This window comes from Heterodontus francisci, chromosome 11 (assembly GCF_036365525.1).
Source record: "Heterodontus francisci isolate sHetFra1 chromosome 11, sHetFra1.hap1, whole genome shotgun sequence".
Lineage (NCBI taxonomy): Eukaryota > Metazoa > Chordata > Chondrichthyes > Heterodontiformes > Heterodontidae > Heterodontus > Heterodontus francisci.
The window spans coordinates 107,287,745-107,314,518 of NC_090381.1; the positions used below are offsets into that span (position 1 = coordinate 107,287,745).

The window sequence follows — 26,774 nt, forward strand, 5'->3', positions numbered from 1 at the left end:
ATTAACCAGCTGACTTACTGGAGCAACTCAATTACATCCTCCAAAATGTATTCTTTCACTGGATAGGTAAATCCTGGGATATGCAACATGGGGCATTTGCCTGTAAGAAAGCGAAGCAAAGGATAGCGTTTCTGAACAAAGAATACAAATATATTTTTACCGCAGTAATTATTTGTTGAAGTTATCGGGAGACAGTATTATTCGGAACTGTAATATTGGAATATGGCATTACAGTTACTGACCCAAACGTTCCACATGATTTCCGCCCAGACATCAGCGTAATCCAGGTGGAATCAAATGAAACATTAAACACTGTGGAATTTTAAATGCAAGTGAGTTGCGCCCATAAACACTTTACGCGAGAGTATCCACGATTTTTTACGCTGGTTCAAATGTCCATTCACCCGAAGCAGACCCCGCCCACAAAACTAGCCCCACCCTTAGGTCGGAATGGTGAGATTTAACTAACTCCACCATTCAGCAATGTTAATACATTGATCGGTGTTAAGACATTAGTAGGTTTAAACGCATGTTTATTCGGCTTCTGCTGACTTGTTCAAAAAGCATAGACTCCAGTGATGTTTTCACAATCAGTTGCTGGGTGAGGGATTTAAAGCTGCTTTAAAGCACCATTTGCTTAGGTCAGATTCTATGAGCGGTTTGCTGAAGTCAACAGGGCTAATCCCATCTCTCTTATGCCAGTGGCATAACCAAAGACAACTGTTTAACATTGGTCTCTGTCTGCTTTTATGTGCAGTGAAACCCATGCTAATGGTGCTGGATCCTGTCCTGAAGGTCTCGTGTCCTGCAAGGATGGCAGGCAACCAGGAATCTCAATTCCACCAAAAACAGTCCAATTAGGACCTTCCCTATCGCCAGACTTACTGAGTCCAGGGAGCCAGTGTCATGAGCAATGGTCTTGCACAATAAACAAACTAAAGGTTTTGCTGCTAGGATATTTTCATTCCAATTCCAGGAAAGAAACTGAGAGGATGAATCTCTTATTTGAGAGTTTAAATTTGACAGACAGAGTGATGACCCATTGGAAAGCACTTGCTGCAGATATTGTGAAAACACAGGCTGAGCAAAGGATCTGCTTATTGCTTCACTTTCATTGCTTTTACTTTTCATTCATTGTCAGGATAGGGACATCGCTAACAAGGCTGGCATTTGTTCCCCATCCCTAGTTGCCTGGAACAGATAGCAGTAGGCCTTCTTCTTGAACAGATGGGGAAGATACAACGAAGCAGCTTGCTAGGCCACAGGTCAGTTAAGAGTTAACCAAGTTTTACTCCTGTGGGGTTTTTAAAAATATGTAATGAAAGTAAAGACAGATTGCAAAATGTTCACTTAGGTGAAAGTTTATTAAGGTTCATTGGTTATGCCCTAAAATCAGACACCAAAGCTACAAAGTAGAACGTCAGCATAGAAGTTAAACACATGGCAAAAAAAAGGGGAGAAAAAAAAAAACATGATGAGAAATAGACTTAAAAGGAAACATTTTCCAGGTTTTGGGGGAAGAGAAGAGGAGTGAGACTAATTGGATAGCTCTTTTGAAGAACTGGCGCAGACCTTCTGTGCTGCATACTTCTTTGACATAATTTTGAAAAAGCAACAGTCTGAATTCACTGAAGTTTCCATTAAAAGTTATCTATCCTACTCACCAAAATAGTCAGAAAACTTTTCAGCATTTAGAGTTGCACTCATCAATATCACTTTCAGATCCGATCTGAAGGGCAGAACGTCCTTCACAATGGTCATTAGGACATCTGATTGCAAACTCCTCTCATGAACCTCATCCAAAACAAGGTGACTGACAGTCGACAAAAGACTGTGGAGAGAGATTTTTAAATCTGTTATGAAAACTGTGCCAACTGTATTATTTTGGAAAATAAATTGGAATTTGAGAGTGCGAGCAGTTGATGCTTGGAATTGGTGAGGACGCAATTAAGAATTTGTCTTGTTTAAAATTAAATATATTATAATTTACTAATTAGTTGCATACTTACGCGTCTGACTGAAGCCATTGGAGAATGATTCCTGTAGTGCAGTATAAAATGGAACCTTGTTTCCGTGGCAAGCGGCTGTGAAGCAAAACAGAAGGGTTAAAAAAAAAAAGTGGGATAGTAGAAAAATATTTGCCTTCAGACAGGTCAGAACGGAGCATTCAATGACAACCACCAGCAATTATATAGCACCTTTAATGTTTAAAAGGCCAAATACCCTTCACAAATGGAGGTAAGCCAGGAACAACCTATATTTATGTAGCACTTTAATGTAAAAAAAAAGTCTCAATACATTTCACAGGATGTAATCAGACAACAGCTGACACTGTGCTAAAGGCGAGGCTTTAGAACAGACTAGGCCACAGAGATAGATTTGAAGGAGCCTCTTAAGGAAGGAGAGAGGGGTGGACAGGCATAGAGTATTAGGGAGGGAATTCCAGAACTTAAAGCGAGACATCAATAATGAAGTGAAGGGCACGGGGTGTGGACAAGAGGCCAGAGTTGGAGGAAGGCAGAGTTCTGAGAGGATTATAGGCCTGGAGAAGTACCGGGGCAGTTGAAGGTCAAGAGAAGTGGTGGAGAACTAGGATAGGTTTCATCAAAGTACATATGGGAAAACATGACACCATGCCTGCAGAGGATATTGCCGAGAGGCAGAATGTCAAGGGTGAGTAGAGGCCCCATGGCTAGCCCTGCGGAAGACTCCAGAGGTGATGGTATGGGTGTCGGGAAGAAAAGCCTTTGATTGAAGGGTGCTGCATTCAAATAGGTTGGAGAGGAACCATGTAAGACAGCTGGATGAAAGAGCCGTCGAGTTGGAAAAGGTGATCTGGTCCAACCATATCAAGTGCTGTGGAAAGGAAAGATCGAGGAGAGATAATGCACCAGGGTCACAGGGTTGTTTTCCCTGGTTTTATCTACATTACAATGTCAAATGCTGTCTAAGGCTAAATTCAAAAAGGTGGAACACAGGATATCCTGGGCACTTTATAAACTTACTGCAAATTATTTTAATGTTTTCAAAAATCAGGCATCCCGATCTGAGCTTTCAAACATTAAAAATTCATTGGTCAGGAATGAGGCTCCACACTTTCTTTTTAGGAGCACGATATCAAGCAATCAATTATTCCAGTGATTTAAACTACAGCCGTGGCTCAGTAGGTAGCACTCTCGCCTTCACATCAGAAGCTTGTGGGTTGAAGTTGGATCTAATGCTATCTCTAATTTCCCTTGTAAGGCATGACTTGGCTACCTTTCCCATTTTACTTTTGCACCTGACAGGGATAAACAATTGTTGCAGTTCATCCATACGCTCTTTAAATGTTTGCCATTGCCTATCCACCGTCATCCCTTTAAGTAACGTTTCCCAATTAGTCATGGCCAACTCGCGCCTCATACCTTCGTAGTTTCCTTCACTAAGATTCAGGACCCTTGTCTCAGAATCAACTACGTCACTCTCCATCTTGATGAAGAATTCTATCATATTATGGTCGCTCATCCCCAAGGGGTCTCACACCACTAGATTGTCAATTATTCCACTCATTACACAATACCCAGTCTAGGATGGCCTGTTCTCTAGTTGGTTCCTCAACGTATTGTCCCAGAAAACCATTCCGTATACACTCCAATAATTCCTCCTCTGCGGTATTGTGACTAATTTGATTTGCCTAATCTATATGCAGATTAAACTCACCCATATTTACAGATGTTCCTTCACCGCATGCATCTCTAATTTCCTGTTTAATGCCATTCCCAACATCACCACTACAGTTTGGGAGTCTATATAAAACCCCCACTGCCGTTTTTTGCCCCTTAGTGTTTCCCAGCTCTACCCATACAGATTCCACATTGTCAGAGCTAATATCTTTCCTCACTATTGCGTTAATTTCCTCTTTAACCAGCAATGCAACTTCACCGCCTTTTGCCTGTCTTTGCTAAATACTGAATAGCCCTGGATGTTCATTTCCCATCCCTGCTCACCTTGCAGCCATGTAATCCCGACCATATCATACCCGTTTACATCTATTTGTGCGATTAATTCATCCACTTTATTGCGAATGCTCTGCACGTCAAGGCACAAAGCCCTAAGGCTTGTCTTTTTAACATTACTTGTCCTTTTCCCACTATTTTTCACTGTGGCCCTGTTTGATTCTAGCCCTTGATCTCTCTGCCTATCACTTTTCTTATTCCCTTACTGTCTTTTGTTCTTGTCTTTGATCCCCCCCTACTGACTCCTTGCAAAGGTTCCCATCCCCCTGCCATTTTAGTTTAAACCCTCCCCAACCACTCTAGCAAATACTCCCCCTAGGCCATCAGTCCCGGTCCTGCCCAGGTGTAACCCATCCAGTTTGTACTGGTCCCACCTCCCCCTGAAGTGGTCCCAATGCCTCAGGAATCTAAAACCCTCCCCCTCACACCATCTCTTCAGCCACGTATTCATCCGATATATCCTGTTATTTCTACTCTGACTAGCACGTGGCACTGGTAGCAATCCTGAGATCATTACCTTTGAGGTCCTACTTTTCAACTTACTTCTTAGCTCCCTATATTCTGCTTTTAGGACCCCATCCTTTTTTTTAATAAAACCTATGTCATTTGTACCAATGTGTACCATGACCATTTGCTGTTCATCCTCTCCCTTCAGAATGTCCTGTAACCGCTCTGAGACATCTAGCACCAGGGAGGCAACATACCATCCTGGAGTCTCTTTTGCAGTCACAGAAACGCTTATCTATTCCCCTTACAATTGAATCCCCTATAACTATTGCATTCCCACACTTTTTACTCCTCCCCTGTGCAGCAGAACCAACCATGGTGCAATAAATTGGGCTGTTGCTGCTTTCCCCTGATAGGCCACTCCCCCCCAACAGTATCCAAAGCAGTATACCTGTTTTGCAGGGGAATAGCCACAGGAGATTCCAGCACTGCCTGCCTAGTCCTCTTGCTCTGCCTGGTGGTCACCCATTCCCCTCCTGCCTGTGGGGTCTGAGCCTGCGGTGTGACCACCTCGCTATACCTGCTATCTACAATACTCTCCGCCTCGTGGATGCTCCATAGTGTCCCCAGCCGCCGCTCCAGCTCCGAAACCCGGGCTTCCAGGAGCTGCAGCTGGACACACTTCCTGCACACATGCTGGTCCCAGGCACTGGAAATGTTCCTGGATTTCGACATGGAGCATGAGGAGCACACCATGGCTTTGAGCTCTCCTGCCATGACTTAACTCTTTAAATTAAATTAAACCTTCTGGAAGATCTTACTGTACAATATCAGTTACTGTAGGGCCCTTCTTCCCTGGTCCTAATTACTACAGAACTGCCTTAAAAAAACCCCACTACTTACAATATTTGAAATAAACTTTAAACTTTTCTTACCTGAGATACTTACCCAGCTATTTAGAGCTATTTCCTAACAGCAGTGACTCACCAGGTAAGACCAAATAATCTGTTTTTTGCGATGTTGATTTAGAGATAAATGTTTGCCAGGACACCGGGGATAACGCCCCTGCTTTTCTTTAAAATAGTGCCTTTGGATCTTTAACGTCCACTTGAGGGAGCAGAGAGTGCCTTGATTCAATGTCTCATCTGAAAGACAGCACATCTGACAGTGCAGCACTCCCTCAATACTGCACTGGAGTGTCAGCCTGGATTTTTGTACTCAAATCTTTGGAATGGGACTTGAACCCACAACCTGATGAATTAGAGGCGACAGTGCTACCAACTGAGCCAAGGCTGACACAGGGACTGAATGAGATCAAATATGGTTCTCCATATAAAAAATCTGGTTTATATCTGATCAAATCCACTAAAAAAATGGTGCACAGGACAATTGGCTATTTTTTGCACAAAACAAGTATTTTTAGCGAGTTTATACAACTTGAATTGAGAATGTCTCTGTGACAGTTCAGCAGGAGATAATAAACTGCCAAATATAGCTTTATTAATCAATGAAATTGAGACGTCGCTCTTGGCTGACATACGTTGTCCAGGCCTCGCTGCCATAGAGCAAGGTACTGAGGACACAGGCTTGAGACACTCGGACTTTTGTGTTCCATGTCAGTGCGCCATTTTCCAACACTCTCTTGGCCAGGCTGGACATAGCAGTGGAAGCCTTACCCATGCGCTTGTTGATTTCTGCATCGAGAGACAGGTTACTGGTGATAGTTGAGCCTAGGTAGTGAACTCTTGAACCACTTCCAGAGCGTGGTCGCCAATATTGATGGATGGAGCATTTCTGATGTCCTGCCCCATGATATTCATTTTCTTGAGGCTGATGGTTAGGCCAAATTCATTGCAGGCAGCCGCAAACCTGTAGATGAGACTCTGCAGGCACTCTTCAGTGTGAGATGTTAAAGCAGCATCGCCAGCAAAGAGGAGTTCCCTGATGAGGACTTTCCGTACTTTGGACTTCGCTCTTAGACGGGCAAGGTTGAACAACCTGCCCCCTGATCTTGTGTGGAGGAAAATTCCATCTTCAGAAGACTTGAATGCATGTGAAAGCAGCAGGGAAAAGAAAATCCCAAAAAGTGTGGGTGCGAGAACACAGCCCTGTTTCACGCCACTCAGGATAGGAAAGGGGTCTGATGAGGAGCCACCATGTTGAATTGTGCCTTTCATATTGTCATGGAATGAGGTGATGATACTTAGTAGCTTTGGTGGACATCCAAGCTTTTCTAGTAGTCTGAAGAGACCACGTCTGCTGACGAGGTCAAAGGCTTTGGTGAGATCAATGAAAGCAATGTAGAGGGGCATCTGTTGTTCGCGGCATTTCTCCTGTATCTGACGAAGGGAGAACAGCATGTCAACGGTCGATCTCTCTGCACGAAAGCCACACTATGCCTCAGGGTAGACGCGCTCGGCCAGCTTCTGTTTAGAGCGACTCGAGCAAAGACATTCCCCACTATGCTGAGCAGGGAGATTCCACGGTAGCTGTTGCAGTCACCGCGGTCACCTTTGTTTTTATAGAGGGTGATGATATTGGCATCGCGCATGTCCTGAGGTACTGTTCCCTCGTCCCAGCACAGGCATAGCAGTTCATGTAGTGCTGAGAGTATAGCAGGCTTGGCACTCTTGATTATTTCAGGGGTAATGCTGTCCTTCCCAGGGGCTTTTCCGCTGGCTAGAGAATCAATGGCATCACTGAGTTCCGATTTTGTTGGCTGTACGTCCAGCTCATCCATGACTGGTAGAGGCTGGGCTGCATTGAGGGCAGTCTCAGGGTGTCCTCTGTGTCCTCAGTACCTTGCTCTATGGCAGCGAGGCCTGGACAACGTATGTCAGCCAAGAGCGACGCCTCAATTCATTCCATCTTCGCTGCCTCCGAAGAATACTTGGCATCAGGTGGCAGGACCGTATCTCCAAAACAGAACTACTGAGTCAGCGGCGCTTGAGATGGCTTGGCCATGTGAGCCGCGTGGAAGATGGCAGGACCCCCAAAGACACATTGTACAGCGAGCTCGCCACTGGTATCAGACCCACCGGCCGTCCATGTCTCCGCTTTAAAGACATCTGCAAACGCAACATGAAGTCCTGCGACATTGATCACAAGCCGTGGGAGTCAGTTGCCAGCGTTTGCCAGAGCTGGCGGGCAGCCATAAAGGCGGGACTAAAGTGTGGCGAGTCGAAGAGACTTAGTAGTTGGCAGGAAAAAAGACAGAAGCGCAAGGGGAGAGCCAACTGTGTAACAGCCCCGACAAACAAATTTTTCTGCAGCACCTGTGGAAGAACCTGTCACTCCAGGTGCTGCTCCACACACCACTGACCACCTCCAGGCGCTTACCCATTGTCTCTCGAGATAAGGAGGCCAAAGAACATAGAACATAGAACATAGAGAAAAAAAAACAAAATCAATGAAAGGTGTTATCACTGCACAGGAAGCAGAAGAGTGAAAAGTAGGAAGCTGTGTTCAGAATCCAATAATAGTTTCTATATTTGAAATGATACTGGATATAATGTTGAGCCATAATCATTCCAAGCACAGAATCATCTTTCTAATTCCTGTAATCCTTGGTGTTCTGGTTAGCATTTAACCCTCAATCAACCTAAATAAGACAGATTATCTGGTCATCATCACATCGTTGTTTGTGGGAGCTTGCTGTGCATAAAGTGGCTGCAGTATTTCCTACAAAATTACAGTGACTACATTTTTTAAAAGTACTTAATTATCTGTAAAGCACTTTGCGACGTCCTGAGGTAAAGAAAGGTGCAATATCAATGAGAGTTCTTTCTCTCTGTGTAGAATTCCAGTCTGTGATCTTCCAACAGGCAACACATTCCTGCAGTGCCAAACCAATCCAAGCAGTTCTTCCTCCCTTTCATCTGCCATTTAATTGATGTACAGATCTGTAATCAGTGAAGCAGGCGGGACAGCAACGGTGGCTGGAAGAGCAGAACCCACCCCATCTACAATGGTAATATTGTTTCTTGTTCAGTTTTGACTGTTAAGATACTGTTTTGATCCCTAAACAACAATGGAACTTGAATTTGGCCGACAGGCAAATTGAAATAATCAGATGTTCGTACATCAGTGGTGGCACAAGGATGCTTTGAAGTACAGTATTTGACTACCGAGTTCATCCCTGGCGTGCCTGGAACATTACACAAGCGCTGTTCATTGCTTATTCCAACTTCTACAAGAGTTGAGGAGGAGCCAGTACTAACCTCTGTAACCTGATCTGGTAGCCAGTACTGTTTCCATCACCGCAGACTTCAGCTCTTTCGGCTGCTACCCTCTCAGCTATCTGAAGATGCAAAAACAAACAACATTAACATACAGAAACAGGAGTAGGCCGTTCATTCCTTCAGGCCTGCTTCGCAATTCACTTCGATCATGGCTGATCTCGATCTCAACTCCATTTGTCTGCCTTTGCTCCATATCTCTTGAAACCCAACAAAAATCTATCACCTAGGTTCGGTTCTGGGTACCGCCTATGCGGAGTTTGCAAGTTTTCCCTGTCACCACGTGGGTTTCCGCCGGGTGCTCTGGTTTCCTCCCACAGCCAAAGACTTGCAGGTTGATAGGTAAATTGGCCATTGTAAATTGCCCCTAGTGTAGGTAGATGGTAGGAGAATGGTGGGGATGTGGTAGGGAATATGGGATTAATGTAGGATTAGTATAAATGGGTGGTTGTTGGTTGGCACAGACTCGGTGGGCCGAAGGGCCTGTTTCAGTGCTGTATCTCTCTATGACTCAGTCTTCAAAGTTCCAATTGACCCACAGCATCCACAACCTATGGGGGGTGGGGAAGTGTTCCAGATTTCCACTACCCTTTGTGAAGAAATGCCTCCTGATTTCCCCCTCAAATGGCTTGGCTCAAATTTTAACTATGTCCCTTTGTGCTCAATTCCCCCATCATAGGAGATTTTCTCGGTATCTATCCCTATCAAATCTTAATATTTTAAATACCTCGATCAGATCATCCCCTCAAAAGTCAAGAGAATACAAGTCAATTTTATGCAATGTGTCCTCATAATTTAATCCTCTGAATCCCAATATCATTCACATATTATCCACTGGGAAAAGTGCTTTTCTGGGTGAATTGGTACTCCAACAAGCAACATGGTCTTCCTGTTGCCACTTAAATTGGGTCGTAGAAATCCAACTTCAACTCCCTGGGAGGATCATGGCTTATGTCTGAGTATAACTACACCAAGGAAACCAGGCTTCACTTGTGAAACAAGTGATGTGATTGCAGAACAGTTCAATAAATTTCAAAGTTAACATTTCTTCTGACCCAGAAATGACGATTGAGGAAATGTGATAGTCTGCTCCACTTTTAGATACTGCTCAAGCTCGTAATTCGGGGATGTCCAAAACATCTGACTTTCTGCCCCACTTAGATGCATATCATGGGACCCAAACAAATAATTGCAACATACACAAAAACATCAAATTGAAGGATTCCTTTGTTTGAAGATGCAGCTTTCAATTGTTAGAAAATCACTTTTTAAAAATGCATTACTTATTCTCGTTATACTGGAATAGTTCTTCAAAAATCTGCATCACTTTGCTTGTCTTCATCACTTTTTTAAAAATATATGAATTGTACTGTCATTTTAAAAGTTAATTTTTAAACAGATAGCTGCTGTTTTGATTTCCATGAATATTTGTTTGTTGGGTACTGTTCCAGTATTTGCTCTGTGCTACCTGACAATAAATTTACCCAGTGGCACACAAACTAAAACGATCACTTACTGGAGCGGTGCAGAACAAATAGCTGAGATATGTGAGTAGCAAATGGACCACAAGTTGCAGTTTGGACACCCCAGCCAAAGCAGGTACTTAAAAAAAAAAAAATCAATGCTGAGACTTACAGAGATTGCGCTGATCCGACGGGGCTGGGTACACACGACCCTGCACAGAGAACCCTTTCCTCTATCAATGTAGTCGTCCAGAATGAATTGGGTCACCTGCGTGGTTTTCCCACAACCTGTTTCTCCACTTATGACAAGCACTTGATTCGCATTTATCAAGTCCACAACCTCCTGCAATTCAGATTTTGCATAAAAAGAACACAAGGTCAGTCAGGGCCTACACTGAAGATACTACAGTGCTCATGATCCAATTATCATCGTACCTGATTATCCATCAGAATTTTCATGGGATCAAGTTTCTTGCCTCTGACTGCAGCCCGTCAATGTTACTTGTATTGCTGTTTTTGTTCCCATGTCTATACCATCAGCTGTGGCTCATTAGTAGCACACTCACCTCGTAGTCAGAAGGGCTGAAGATTCAAGTCTTACTCTAAGGAGACATTGGCACAAAATCTAGGCTGATATTCCAGTGCTGTACTGAAGGAGTGCTGCGTTATCATAGGTGCTGTCTTTCAGATTAGACGTTAAACTGAGGCCCATCTACCCTTGAGTAGACGTAAAAGATTCCACGGCATCATTTGAAGAACAGCAGGAGAGTTCTCCACAGTGTCCTAGCCAATATTTATCCATCATCCAACACATCCAAAAGCAGGTGGATCTGGTTGCTGTTTGTAGGACCTGGCTGCGCACATCTTTTTGCATACAACAGTGACTACACTTCACAACTACTTCATCAGCTGTAAAGTGCTTTGGGACATCCGCAGGTTGTGAAAGCACAGTATAAATGCAAGTCCTTATTGTGTCCAACTCTGGGCAACAGACGCTAGGAAGGACATGAAGGCTTTGGAAAGAGAACGGAAGAGATTTACTAGAATGTTTCCAGCTATGCGGATAGACGAGAAGAGCTAGGGTTGTTCTCCTTGGAACAGGGAAGGCTAAGGCAAGATTTGACAGATGTTTAAAATTATAAACTATTTAGATGGAGAAACTGTTTCCAATGATTGAAGATAATAAGGGGGCACGGATTTAAGGCAGCTTGCAAAGAACGCACTGCTAGATAGGGTGGAAGATACAATTCAATAGTAGCCTTTGAAACGGATTTGAATGAATAGGGAAAAAAATGGAGTGATACAGGGAAAAGTTGGGGCAATGGTACCAAGTGGATTGCTCTTCGAAAGAACTGGCACAGACTTCATGGGTCGAATGGCCTCCTCTATGCTGTAGTAGTCTATGATTCTATTATTTTATTGCTGTGCCATATGTGCAGCCTGAAAATTCTTGATTATCCACCAATTTTCATTAACCACTATGGTGGCTTCCATACAGTACATTTCAAAATACCTCAAAGGATTCATGGACCTCATACCTCATGGACTTGATCAGTCAAATGGCCTCCTTCTGTGCCGTAATGACTCTGACTCCCTCCGCCAGCAAATGGCTCTTATTGTAAAGAGCAGACATCAGCTCAGATTTGAAATGCTACTCCCCGCAATCCAGCACAATTAAAAATTCAGTGGCACATGTCTGCCTCTGCCACTCCCTCACAGCTATCAGTGAAACAACTATTACTTCAATCCAGGATGAAAAGCTGGGAACAGTGGAGGTCCTGAGAACTAGAGGTCCATATATACAGATCACTAAAACATAGAAGCAAAGTACAAAAAATATCTAAAAAGGCTAATGGAATGTTAGCCCTTATAACTCGAGGGGTGGATCATTAAGGGAAGAAAGTTTTGCTACACCTATGCAAAGCACTGGTGAGACCACATATGAAGTACTGGGTACCTTAGAAAGGATATTTTGGCCTTGGAAGGAGTGCCGCATAGATTCATTAGAATGTTACCGAAGCTTCGAGGGTCAGATTATGAGGAGACATTCCATAAACTAAGCATGTATTCCCTGGATTACAGAATATTAAATAGTAATTTGTTTGAGGTTTTTAGGATTTTGAAAGGAATTGATTGAGTTGATGTAGGACGAAGTATACAAGTAAAAATATTGGGTGCTTGTGATAAAGGAACACAATAATCATGGGTGATTTTAATCTACATATGAACTGGAAAAATCAGATTAGCAATAGTAGCCTGGATGAATTCAAAGAATGCTTTCAAGATAGTTTCTTAGAGCAGCATGTTCTAGAACCAACCAGAGAGCAGGTTATAATAGACTTGATATTGTGTAATGCGATATTAATTAATGACCTCAGAGTAAAGGCATCTCAAGGTAGCAACGACCCCAGTATGATTGACAGACACAGATATAAATGCAAGTTTTTCTTACCAAGTTAGTTAATCGAAATCACTTTTCACTTATCAAAATCTTTCATAATGTCAAGAATCTCCATTACATCCTCTTAACTGTCTCTATTTCTATGAAAAAGCCCCAATTTTCACACCTGTCTACCTAACTAGAATCTCATATCAATCCAGTCTGCCCGGTGTCCTTGTTATGGTTCTAATAACCTTCCCAGAATGAGGTGTCTGGAACTGCAACATTCCAACTGTGGCTTCGGAAAAATAATGAATTCCACGTCACGTCCTTACTTCTGTATTTAATGTTGATATGCATAAAACCCCAAATAATATTTGCATTTCGAATAACCTTTTCTACTGTTCATTCCGACCTTTAAAGATTTATGCAACTGTACCATTAGCTATCTATGTTCTTCCACTTTTATCATCTCCCTTTTTTGAGGCCAAAATCTTTCCTTTGTCCTTTTCTAACAAAATTAACTACATCACATTTGCATCGATCTGCCCACTCTGCTAAATTCTCCCGAAGTCTATCTCACACCTTGCCTCCATGTGCAGCCAAAAACTCCAGAAATGCATCAGCAGCGACTTATGCACAAAACATGTACATCAATATGGTCGATGTAACCTTAACAGGTAACTGTTTTGTACCCAATTTGAACCGTCTATGTCTTTATCCAACACCATAAGGTAGCACAAGAGGGTAGCGCTATTACTGTAATAGCACCTATAGAATGAAAATCACGCTTTGATTTTGCAAATTCCTCAAAGTTCAGCAATTCCCCCCTCCACCGTCCCCTCCAAACAGTACTTAAGTCAGTTAATCTGCTCTGGTAGCATTTGATAAAAGGAGCATTGTTGGCCAGAGGACTGAACTCCATGCTCCACAAGTAAAGCCACAGGGTCTTTAACGTGTACTTGAATGGGCAGACAAGATTTGAACTCTCGTCTGAAGTTCGATGCTTGCATAAATGCAGCAATCCCTCAATACTGTGCAGCACTACGCTTTGCACTCAAGCCCCAATGTGGAATTTGAACCCACAACTTTCTTGCCTATCCATCTAATTTGCTGGCGAATAGTGCTCAAAATAAAACCAACTACCTGTGGGATGTTTGACTAAAATCAGTAATTATTCTTCAGAATTCAAAACAATTTCGACTGCACATTTAAGGAACCAAAAGACCCTTGCATTTATATAGCGCCTTTTACATCTCAGGACATCCCAAAGCAATTCGAAGACAATCAATTACTTTTTCAAATGTTGCTTTGTAGGTAAATGTCAGTAGCCTCTTTGAACTCAGCAAGGACCCATGAAAAGCATAAGAAGTGGCAGGAAATCTGGTGCTGTTTAAGGAGGAATACTGGCTAGGGCTTTGGGAGAAATCTCCTGCCCTTCCTCAATAAAGTGCTTTGGGACCTTTTACATCCATTTGAGCAGGCAGACAGGGTGATTAATGCTGATTCAAAAGAACGAATCTCTGAAAACACAGGTCTCCCTCAGTAGTGCACTGAAGTTGCAGCCTAGACTTGGACGTCAAGTCCTGAAGTGGGGCTTGAACCCAAAACTCTCTGACTCAAAGGCAAGAGTACGACTATTAGCCAAAACAGCACTTAATCTTGACAAACCATACCATCAAGAATAGGAAGCTAGGTAAAGGTGGAGGGGTAGCATGGTTAATCAAGGATGGCATTGGTGAAGATGAGGAATAGTAGGGAAATGAAGTCACTAGTGGGAATGATCTACAGGCCCCCTAACATTAATCACAATGTAGGACAAAGTATGCAAGAAAAGTATTGGGTGCTTGTGATGAAAGGATGACAATAATGATGGGTGATTTTAATCTACAAATAATCTGGAAAAATCAGATTGGCAATAGTAGCCTGGATGAGGAGTTCATAGAATGCTTTCGAGATAGTTTCTTAGAGCAGCATATTCTGGAACCAACCCGAGGGCAGGTTATATTCGACTTGATATTGTGTAATGTGACAGGATTAATTAATGACCTCAGAGTATAGGCACCTCGAGGTAGCAGCCACCACAATATGATTGAATTTTACATCCAGTTTGAAAGAGAGAAGAGTGGGTCTAAGACTAGTATTTTAAACTTAAATAAGGGCAACTATGTGGGCATGAAAGCTGAGTTAGCTGAAGTAAACTGGGTTACTAGACTAGGAGAGAGATCAATAGAGAGGCAATGGCAGACATTTAATGGGATATTTCAGAATACTCAGAATAAGAATATTCCTACTATAAAGAAAAATTCTAAGGGGAGGACCCACCATCCGTGGTTAACTAAAGAAGTTAAGGAAAGCATCAAACTTATGGAAAAAGCACATAAACTGCGCAAAGATGACTGGCAGGTCAAATGATTGGTCAGAATATAAATAACAACCTTTTATGACAAAGGCTAATCTGGAGAAAGAAATTAGAGTAGGAGAGGAAGCTAGCTAGAAATGTAAAAACAAGAGTTTCTACAAATATTCAAAAGGAAAATAGTAAGTAAAGTGAGTGTTGGTCCTCTAGTAAGTGAGAATGGAGAGTTAATAGTAGATAATAAGGAAATGGCAGATGAAATGAACAAATATTTTGCTTCAGTCTTCACTATAGAGGATACAAAAACACTCCAGTAATAGGTGTAAATCAGGAAGCAGAAGGAAGAGAAGAACTTGGTAAAATTACAATCACCAGGGAAGTGGTACTGACCAAACTGATGGAGCTGCAGGCTGACAAGTCCCCGGGTCCTAATGGACCTCATCCAAGGGTCTAAAAGAGGTGGCTAATGAGGTAGTAGATGTGTTGGTGTTAATTTGTCAAAATTCGCTAGACTCTGGAAAGGCTCCATCAGACTGGAAAGTAGTAAATAAAACCCCTCTATTCAAGAAGGGGGGGCAGGGAGAAAACAGGTAACTATAGGCCAGTTAGCTTGAAGTCTGTCGTGGGGAAGGTGTTAGAATCGATCATTAAGGAGGCTTTGATTGGGCATTTCGAAAAACTCAACGTGATCGGAAATAGTCAGCATGGTTTTGTGAAAGGGAAATCATGTTGAACCAATTTATTGGAGTTCTTTGAAGTAATAATATGTGCTGTGGATAAAGGGGAGCTCATTGACGTACTGTATTTGGATTTGCAGAAGGCATCTGACAAGGTGCCACACTTAGGAGCACATGGTGTAGTGGGTAACACATTAGCATGGATAGAAGATTGGCTGGCTGGCAGAAAACTGAGTATGCATAAATGGGTCTTTTTCCAATTGGCAGGATGTGATGAGTGGAGTCTGTGCTGGGGCCTCAACTTTTTACAATTTATATCAATGACTTAGACGAGGGGAGCAATGGCATGGTAGCTAAATTTGCAGATGACACAAAGATAGGTAGGAAAGTATGTTGTGAAGAGGACATAAGGAGGTTACAGACCGATATAGATAGGTTCAGTGAGTGGGCAAAAATCTGACAGATGGAGTATAATGTGGGAAAATGTGAAGTTGTTCACTTTGGCAGGAAGAATAAAAAAGCTGAGTACTGCTTAAACAGAGAACGACTGCAGAATTCTGTGGTGCAGAGGGATCCGAGTGTTCTAATGCAGGAGTCACAAAAAGTTAGTATGCACGTAAAGCAGGTAATAAAGAAGGCTAATGGCATCCTTTATGACGAGGGGAATTGAAAATAACAATAAGGATGTTATGCTTCATTTATATAGGGCATTGGAGAGACCACTGTATGCAGTTTTGGTCTCCTTATTTAAGGAAGGATGTGAATGTGTTGGAGGCGTTAAGAGGAGGTTTACTAGAGTGATAACTGGAAAGAGCGGGTTGTTTTATGAGGAAAGGTTGGACAGACTGGGCTTGTTTTCATTGGAGTTTAGAAGAGTGAGGGGAGACTTGATTGAAGTATAGAAGATCCTGAACTGTCTTGACAAGGTAGATGTGGAAAGGATGTTTCCTCGAGTCCAGAACGAGGGTGCACTGCTTAAAAATTAGCAGTCGCCCTTTTCGGATAGAGATGAGGAAACTTTTTTTCTCTGAGGGTTGTGCGACTTTGGAACTCTGCCTCAGAAGGTAGTGGAGGCGGGGTCATTGAATATTTTTTAGGCGGAGGTAGATTGATTCCCTTGCCTAACAAGAATCTAAAGCTATCAGGGGTAATTGGGAGTGTGAAACTCGAGACACAAACAAGTCAGCCATGATCTTACTGAACGGCAGAGGAGGCTTGAGGGGCCGAATGGCCTACTTCTGCTCCTACTTCCTATGATCGTATTAAATACAAGATAGCATCTTATTTTCTATCTTTGGCAAATCAATGATTTGACATTTTACATTTGTCAGTTAAGTCACATTAATAGAAGTGATTTGACACATTTAAATTACAGTAAAATTCCTTTTCTAGTCTGCATGGATCAGAAACTACATAAATGGAATCAGCACACTCGGACAAGGCTAAACTATTTACTGAAATTTTAACATTTTCAATTGAATGCCTTTTTATTTTACCATTACATAGAAGTTACAGTCCAGAAACCAGTCACTCCATCCAACTGGTTTATGCTGGTGTTCATGCTCCATACGAGTCTCCTCCCACATGTCTTCATCTAACCTTATCTGCATGTACTTCTATTCCTTACTTCCTCACATACTTATATTGCTTCCCCTTAAATTAACTTATGTTATTTGACTCAGCTCCTCCTTGTGGTAACCAGTTTCCCATTCAGTCCATTGAGTATTGCTGAAAATTGTTGACAGCTAACTGCTAGGCTTGTTCGAAATTTAAATCAAGCAGCTTGACTCTGATTGGTCAAGGCATTGCCCTGAGGAATGAACCAGCGAATGGCTGTCATTTATTTTGTTTAGCTGAAACAGGCACAATGTTTGTACATGTTCTTTCTGTCTGCAAAGAACAGGGCCCTGTGCATTACCATATGTAGCTTCCAGTACATGCAAATCCACCACACTGCGAGCCCTATTGACAATCATGGCAAACTGGTACATTCTCCATGGCAACACCTCTACCAGAGTTCACTTGCCAACCAATCAGCACTCTATTCTCACACAGTATAAAGTTGTTTTCCCTTACATTGGTATTCTTTCAGATTGTCCTGTTGAGTGCAAGACGAAAAGCTTTGACAACATGTCTCTATTTTCAGTAATACTCAAGTTCTGTACTACCAAACAACTATTCTGCCCATTCTTTGGGTAAAGAGGTTTCTCCTGAACTTCCTTTTGACTTTATTAGTTAACTGATAAATTGTTAGTTGACCAACAAATGCTACCTCCAGTGGGCCTAAAACTGGAATGCATCATAGGTAGAACGCCTTTAAGATGTCAGCATTGGCTCGGTGGCAGCACCTGCCTCTTTGAAAGTTGTGAGACTTGAGTCTTGAGTGAACTTGAACCCATACTTCAGATTGCTCCCTCAGTGCAGTACTTGAGGGAGTGCTGCACTGTTCCCCAGGGGTTGGTGTTAGGACCCCTGCTTTTCTTGATATTCATCAATAACCTAGACTTGGGTGCACAGGGCACAATTTCAAAATTTGCAGATGACACTAAATTTGAAAGTATTGTGAACTGTGAGGAAGTTATGGGGAGGCAGTGGCGTAGTGATATTGTCACTAGATGAGTAATCCAGAAACCCAGGTAATGCTCTGGGGACATGGGTGCAAATCCCACCATGGCAGATAAGGCTGAAGCATTTGCAACAATCTTCAGGCAGAAGTGCCGAGTGGATGAGCCATCGCGGCTTCCTCCTGAAGTCCCCAGCATCACAGATGCCAGTCTTCAGCCAATTCACTCCACATGATATCAAGAAACGACTGATGGCACTGGATACTGCAAAGGCTATGGGCCCTGACAACATTTCAGCAATAGTACTAAAAACCTGTGCTCCAGAATTTGCCACGCCCCTAACCAAGTTGTTCCAGTACAGCTATAACACTGGCATCTATCCGGCAATTTGGAAAATTTCCCAGCTATGTCCTGTACACAAAAAGCAGGACAAATCCAACCTGGCAATTACCATCAGTCTACTCTTGATCATCAATAAAGCACAATCATCGACAGTGCTATCAAACGGCACTTGCTTAGCAATAACCTGCTCAGTGATGCTCAGTTTGGGTTCCGCCAGGGCCACTCAGCTCCTGACCTCATTACAACCTCGGTTCAAACATGGACAAAAGAGCTGAACTCAAGAGGTGAGGTGAGAGTGACTGTCCTTGACATCAAGGTAGCATTTGACAGAGGATGGCATCAAAGAGCCCTAGTAAAACTGGAGTCAATAGGAATCGGGGGAAAACTCTCCGCTGGTTGGAGTCATACAGAGTACAAAGGTTGTGGTTGTGGTTGTTGGGAGTCAATCATCTCAGCTCCAGGAGATCACTGCAGGTGTTTCTCAGGGTAGTGCCCTTTTTATTTTTTTTAATTTATTTTTATTTAGAGATACAGCACTGAAACAGGCCCTTCGGCCCACCGAGTCTGTGCTGACCAACAACCACCCATTTATACTAACCCTACAGTAATCCCATATGCCCTACCACCTACCTACACTAGGGGCAATTTATAACAGCCAATTTACCTATCACCTGCAAGTCTTTGGCAGTGGAAGGAAACCGGAGCACCCGGAGGAAACCCACACAGACACAGGGAGAACGTGCAAACTCCGCACAGACAGTACCCAGAATTGAACCCGGGTCCCTGCAGCTGTGAGGCTGCGGTGCTAACCACTGCGCCACTGTGCCGCCCTTGGTCCAACCATCTTCAATTTCTACATCAATGACCTTCCTTCAATCATAAGGTCAAAAGTAGGGATGTTCGCTGATGATTGCATAACGTTCAGCACAATTCGCAACTCCTTAGATACTGAAGCAGTCAGAGTCCAAATGCAGCAAGACCTGGGCGAATAAGTGGCAAGCAACATTCGCACCACACAAGTGCCAGGTAATGACCACCTCCAACAAGACAGAATCCAACCAACGCCCCTTGGTATTACCATCGCTGAACCCCCCCCCCACTATCAACATCCTGAGGGTTACCATTGACCAGAAACTGAACTGGAGTAGCCATATAAATACCATGGCTACAAGAGCAGGTCAGAGTCCTGTGACAAGTAACTCACCTCCTGACTCCCCAAAAGCCTGTCCACCATCTACAAGGCACAAGTCAGGAGTGTGATGGAATACTCTCCACTTGCCTGGATGGGTGCAGCTCCAACAACACTCAAGAAGCTCGACACCATTCAGGACAAAGCAGCCCAATTGATTGGCATCTCATCCACAAACATTCACTCCCTCCACCACCGATGCACAGTGGCAGCAATGTGTACCATCTACAAGATGCATTGCAGCAACTCATCAAGGTTCCTGAGACAGCACCTTCCAAAGCAGCAACCTCTACCAAGTAGAAGGACAAGGGTAGCAGATACATGGGAACACCACCACCTGCAAGTTCCCCTCCAAGCCACAGATGATCCGGACTTGAAACTATTGCTGTTTCTTCACTGTTGCTGGGTCAAAATCCTTGAACTCCCTTCCTAACAGCACTGTGAGTGTATCTACCCCACATGGACTGCAGCAGTTCAAGAAGGCAGCTCACCACCTTCTCAAGGGCAATTAGGGATGGGCAATAAATGCTGGCCTAGCCAATGATGCCAATTTCCATGAGGACATAGGATGATGGAATGGGCGAACAAGTGGCAAATGGAATTTAATGTAGAGAAGTGTGAAGTGATTCATTTTGGTAGGAAGAATGAGGAGCGGCAATATAAAATAAAGGATACAATCCTGAAGGGGGTGCAGAAGCAGAGGGACCTGGGGGTATATGTGCACAAATCGTTGAAGGTTGCAGGACAGGTTGAGAAAGCAGTTAATAAAGCCAATAAAGCTGTGTTTCTAATGGGATCCTGGGCTTTATAAATAGGGGCATAGAGTACAAAAACAAGCAAGTTATGATAAACCTACATAAAACACTGGTTCAGCCTCAACTGGAGTACTGTGTCCAATTCTGGGCACCACACTTAGGGAAGGATGCTAAGGCATTAGGGAGGGTGCAGAAAAGATTTGCAAGAATGGTTCCAGGGATCAGGAACTTCAATTACGTGGACAGACTGGAGAAGCTGGGGCTGTTCTCCTTGGCGAAGATCGAGGAGATTCGATAGAGGTGTTCAAAATCATGAGGTGTCAGGACAGAGTAGATAGGGAGAAACTGTTCCCATTGGCAGAAGGACCCAGAACTAGAGGACACAGATTTACAGAGATTGGCAAAAGAAGCAACATGAGAAAAAGCTTTTTTACGCAGCGAGTGGTTAGGATTTGGAATGCATTGCCTGAGAGGGTGCTGGAGGCAAATTCAATCAAAGCCTTCAAAAGAGAATTAGATAATTATCTGAAGAGCACAAATTTGCAAGGCTATGGAGAAAAGGCAATAGTGAGTCTAGGTGAGTTGCTCATGCAGAGAGCCAGCAGAGACATGACAGGGTAAATGGCCTCCTTCTGTGCTGTAACCATTCCATTATTCTATTCTTCTAATTGCCCTCGAGAAGGTGGTGGTGTGCTGCCCGTGTTAGGACGGGAGTTCTAGGATTTTGACATAGTGACAGCGAAGGGACGATGATTATAGCTCCAAGTCAGAATGGTGTGTGGCTTGGAGGGGAACCTACAGGTGGTGGTGTTCGCATGCTTCTGCTACCCTTTTCCTTCTAGGTTGTAGAGGCCTCAGGTTTGGAAGGTGCTGTCAAACGATGCTTGGCGAGTTGCTGCAGTGCTTCCTGTAGATGGGACACACTACTACCAAGGTGCACTGGTGGTGAAGGGAGTGAATGTTTAAGGTGGTGGATGGGGTGCCAATTAAGCAGGCTGTTTTGCCCTGGATGGCATCAAGCTTCTTGTGTGTGGTTGGAGCTGTATTCATCCAGGCACCTATCACAATCCGGACTTGTGCCATCTCATTTCCCAGCACTCGATCCAGTAATACCTCCTACCTAGTTGGGGCAAGAACATATTGGTCAAGGAAGTTTTCCTGAACACACTTCAGAAATTCCTCCCCCCCCTTTCCCTTTACACTATCACAATTGATATTTGGGTAATTAAAGTCCCCCAATATCACCACTCCATAGTTTTTGAACATCTCTGTGATTTTCCTGCAGATTTGCTTCTCCATCTCTCCCTATTTGTGTGCCTATGGAATACCCTCACTCGTGTGATTATACCTTTCTTGCTTCTATCATCCAGGCCCCCACCTGCCAAGAATGAGGCACATTAATTTTGCCACATGGACATTTAATTTCAAATTGTCACCGGGAAGAGGAGAAGGCCTGTGACAAGGGGTTGTCAGGCCCCTGGCTAGAAAGACGTTTTTGCATATTAGCAGACAGTGCTTGAAAGGGCAAGACAATCCACAAAGCCAGAATTGGTTATACCAGTCGGTCACGTGACTACCTTGCTGGCCTACTTGGGGAGTTTTAAATTGTAGAGACAGTGTTTGAACTGGCTGAAAGCAGAATGCTCCTGGACTGAAGACGACCTCCTGCCTGTCTGCCTGTGCCCATCTCTTTCTCACGGAACTCCAAAAACCCACTGAAGACACATGAACCCCAAGAGAGAAAAGTCTCCTACAACGAACAAGGTTTAAGAAGAATACTGGGCCACGCAAGCAAGGACTCTATGGTGAGCTCCAAGACCTGTAACAAAAACTCTTCAGATATTGCCTCAATCTTTTCCACTTTTTTTCTTCTGCTCTTTCTGGCTCTAACTGCATGTGTGTATCGCATATGCATGCTAGAGTGGGTGCATCGTGTAACCGTAGGCATTAACTGAATTAGGATTTAATTTTAAGTTTAATAAATTTCACTTTTCTTCTTTAAACCTAAGAAAACCTGTGTTTGTGCTGGTTTCTTTGCCCTATAATTGGAAAGCGATGAACAAGGATTCACCAAGGGGGAGCTAAAAACATGGGGTGTTAAAAATTTAAACCCTGCAGTAAGACCAGGTGAAGGCTGAAAGGGAACCCTAGACCTCTTTCTCACCTGGTCGTAACACTTCTTCATTCTAACTAAATGGATTCTGTCCTTGCCCCTTCAAGGATATCCTCTCTTTCCAATACTGCAATATACAATGTATAATGATTTTCTCTGCCTTTATCATGAGATATAGTATTTACCAAATTAAATTCATGTTACTTGGTGTGCTTATATAGATGTAATATTAATTCACTATAAACCCCAAGATGATCCAAGGTAAAGCCAGAAAAAAAGTTAATTGATTCAAAAGTGATTTTTCATTCTGTGTCAAAAGGGAGGAACCTTAGAATGCTTTAAGATGACTTAAATGGTGAAGCTAAACCCGCATCCTTTCACTTAGGTTTTCAGTGTTACAGCAATAGTGTAGGAAAGGGAAGTCTTAATCTTGCCTCTATGTATGAATAACAGTTTGGAAACACAAATACTCAGATTGATATAAACCCACATCGAGAAGAAAGCTCATACCCTGATAAGAAACAAGTTGCCAATACACCACATACCACAGCAAAAAGATAAAGATTGGCCTACGCTCTCACTGTATTATCAACACTGTTTTGTAGAACTGAGGCAAATGCCGAAAAAAAACTATAAACAGGTAAACACCTAAAAATGCAGCTTCACCTAAACGTGCAACCTATGTATTATGTAAGCATAGGCCAAGGTTATATAATAGTATAAGAATAGAAACTATTCCCCCGCCAAGGCAGAGCATTCTCGGCGTGGTGAGGAGTCACACTGCTCCGTGGACAGCATGGAGGGATGGAGTCAATCGTTCCAGTCTTGGGAATGGAATGTGTTGTTCTCTTGGGTTGGATTGCGCTCGAGATAGCCAGAGCCTGGGAATCAGGTTGTATTATTTTCATGTATACTTGTTATTTAATGTCATATGGAAGACTGTTGTCGGTGTAATAAAACTTATTAAAAACGACCTGAGCATAAATCATGGGCAGAGTTATTGTCGCCAGACTAAGAATTTTTTGTTGCGACAGTAGCTACAGAGGAAATCAGCTGACACTATAGAACTCAAAACATTAAAAAGCCTATAAAAATATAAGCACCAATGGAGCCAAGTTACCTAGGCATTATAACCAGATTGATAAGGCTCCCAGGGAAGGAATAGGTCATTCAAGTGGACTTGCGCCCATAGATTTAAACATAGTTGCTATACAGCACACATTTCCTAAAGTACATAAATCACCACAACAGAAGAAAACTGCTTGCTCTATATACATGATTTTTTAAAAATCACTTACTTTCCTCATGCCATAGGAGGGGAGTTTTTCACGGAATCTCTGAGAAAATAAAAAGGGAAAATAGATTAAGAAAACTTACAACATTACTGTTTTCATTGAAAGACAGCAACTAAATTAAGGAAATCAGATTCTGATAAAAGTGCTCCATTGTTTTACCTATAGAATGTGAAATAAATTGTACGCTGTTAGTTAATACAATGTCGCAGTGATGTTTTACTTTGGATGACTGGATTCAGACTGTGAATGGCATTGCGGAAAACAAAAATAAAACCCACTACATTACAGAAAGGACATAATTGCTCTGCAGAGTGCGCAGAGGAGATTTACAAGAATGTTGCCAGGGCTTGAAGGTTGCAGCTATGAGGAAAGATTGGATAGGTTGGGGTTGTTTTCCCTGGAATTGAGGAGACTGTGGGTGACTTGATTGAGGTGGCCTAGACAGAGTAAATAGAAAGGACCTGTTTCCCCTGGCGGGGAGGTCAGTTACCAGGGGACACAGATTTTAGGTAATTGGTAGGAGGATTAGAGGGGACATGAGGAGAAACTCTTTTTACCCAGAGGGTGGCTGGAATTCACTGCCAGGATCGGTGGTGGAGGCAGAAACACACAATTCTTTTAAAAGGTACCTGGACATGCACCCAAGGTGCTGCAACCTGCGGGGCTATGGACCAGGTGCTGGAAGGTGGGATTTGTTTGGGCGGATAGCTTATTCAGCCAGCGCGGACATGACAAGCTGAATGGCCTCCTTCTGTCTGTATTTTGTTTCATATTCTATGAAATATGTTGGAAATACAAAGGTGATTTGGAGCGTGTTACAAGCCACTAACACTGGTTGGGACAGGAAAGGGATACAGATTACTATTTACAATCTATACCAATGACATGGATGAAGGGGCAGAATGTATGGCTGCTAAATTTGCTGATGACACAAAGATAGGCAGGAAAGCAAGCTGTGACGAGGACATAAGGAGTCTGCAAAAGGATAGAGATAGGCTAAGTGAGTGGGAAAAGATTTGGCAGATGGAGTATAATGTGGGAAAGTGTGAACTTGTCCACTTTGGCTGGAAAAATAGAAAAGCAACATATTATTTAAATGGAGAGAGATTGCAGAACTCTGAGATGAAGAGGGATCTGGGTGTCTGAGTACACGAAACACAAAAAGTTAGTACACAGGTACAGCAAGTGATTAAGAAGACAAATGCAATGCTGTCATTTATTGCAAGGGGAATGGAATATAAAAGTAGAGATGTCTTGCTACAGTTGTACAGGGCATTGGTGAGATCACATTGAGATAGAGTACTGTATACAGTTCTGGTCTCCTTACTTAAGAAAGGATATAATTGCATTGGAGGCAGTTCAAAGAAGGTTCACTCATCTGATTCCTGGGATGAGAGGGTTATCTGATGAGGAAAGGTTGGACAGGTTGCGTCTGTATTCATTGAAGTTTAGAAGGATGAGAGGTGATCTTATTGAAACATACAAGATCCTGAGGAGACTTGACAGGGTGGATGTTGAAAGGACGTTTCCCTTTGTGAGAAAGACTAAAACTAGGAGGCACAGTTTAAAAATAAGGGGTCTCCCATTTACGACGGAGAGGAGAACTTTTTGTCTCTCAGAGAGTCTTGAGTCTGTGGAACTCTCTCTTCCCTGGAGAGCGATGGAGGCAGGGCCATTGAATGTTTTTAAGGCAGAGGTAGACAAATTCTTGATAAACAAGGTAGTCAAAGGGTATCGAGGGGTAGGCAGGAACGTAAGTTGAATCCACAAACAGATCAGCCATGATCTTATAGAACGGCGGAGCAGGGTGGAGGGCCGAATAGCCTATTCCTGCTCCCAGTTCGTATGTATGTAGATGACAAATCATTAAGAGTTGGGCTTCACAGGTCAGACCTTAGTGAGATTATGCTCCCCACAGTTTATTCTTTGTGACATATTGTCATTTAGATTCACAGAACTCTCAACATCACTACCTTCATCTCCAGATATCTCGAATTAGTTGTCTTCTTCAGAAGGTCTTCCCTCAGCTCTTCATCCAAAAACACATCCTGAGTAATGGTTTCGAAGAGGTACTCCAGGTCAGCATTGGTCTCTGGTTTAATTTCCTTGTTGGTTGAAGTGGAGGGATATGTACTTCTGTGATGGGGCAAAAAAAGTAATGTTCAGGAAGGGATAACACAACCAATCAGATATAAAATAGCCTCCTCTCTCCTCACTATCCCAGGCCCCAAACACTCCTTTCAGGTGAAGCAGCGATTTACTTGTACTTCTTTCAATGTAGTATACTGTATTCGCTGCTCACAGTGTGGGCTCCTCTACATTGGGGAGACCAAGCGCAGACTGGGTGACCGCTTTGCGGAACATCTCCGCTCAGTCCGCAAGCAGGACCCTGAGCTTCCGGTTGCTTGCCATTTCAACACTCCCCCCTGCTCTCATGCTCACATCTCTGTCCTGGGATTGCTGCAGTGTTCCAGTGAACATCAACGCAAGCTCGAGGAACAGCATCTCATCTACCGATTAGCCACACTACAGCCTGCCGGACTGAACATTGAGTTCAATAATTTCAGAGCATGACAGCCCCCCATTTTACTTTCATTTTTAGTTATTTTTTTCTTCCTTTTTTTTTTACATTCTTTTTTACATTTTTTACAATCTTTTTTTGCATTTATTTCATTTCATCTTAGTTTGTTCAGTTTGCTTACCCACTGTTTTTTTCAGGTTTGCACTTGCTGCTGTTCAATATTCAGTGTATTTACACCTAATCTGTACTAATGCTTTGTCTTTCAACACACCATTAACATATTGTTTGCCTTTGCTCCGTGACCTTTTGGTCAGCTATGTGGCCTGGTCCAATCTGCACCTTCTCCTTTGTTATCTCTTGCCTATAATCTGTGACTTTTCTAATATTTGTCAGTTCCGAAGAAGGGTCACTGACCCAAAACGTTAACTCTGCTTCT

The 26,774-nt window shown here is 43.0% G+C and overlaps 1 protein-coding gene across 2 annotated transcripts in view; it reads right to left on the reverse strand.

The window, feature by feature from the left end:
* dhx36 (DEAH (Asp-Glu-Ala-His) box polypeptide 36) overlaps positions 1–26,774 on the reverse strand; it is a 100,224-nt gene that overhangs the window by 57,429 nt on the left and 16,021 nt on the right. For both annotated transcript variants that reach the window (XR_010975999.1, XM_068042732.1), the window contains exons 3-9: positions 25,791–25,953; positions 23,821–23,859; positions 10,316–10,486; positions 8,663–8,742; positions 2,010–2,084; positions 1,665–1,831; positions 19–100 (exon numbers count right to left, since the gene is read on the reverse strand). Coding sequence is in view for 1 of the 2 variants with exons in the window: in XM_068042732.1 (XP_067898833.1) it covers positions 19–100; positions 1,665–1,831; positions 2,010–2,084; positions 8,663–8,742; positions 10,316–10,486; positions 23,821–23,859; positions 25,791–25,953 (777 nt within the window). In the remaining variant the exon portion in view is untranslated. The remainder of the gene's footprint in view (positions 1–18; positions 101–1,664; positions 1,832–2,009; positions 2,085–8,662; positions 8,743–10,315; positions 10,487–23,820; positions 23,860–25,790; positions 25,954–26,774) is intronic.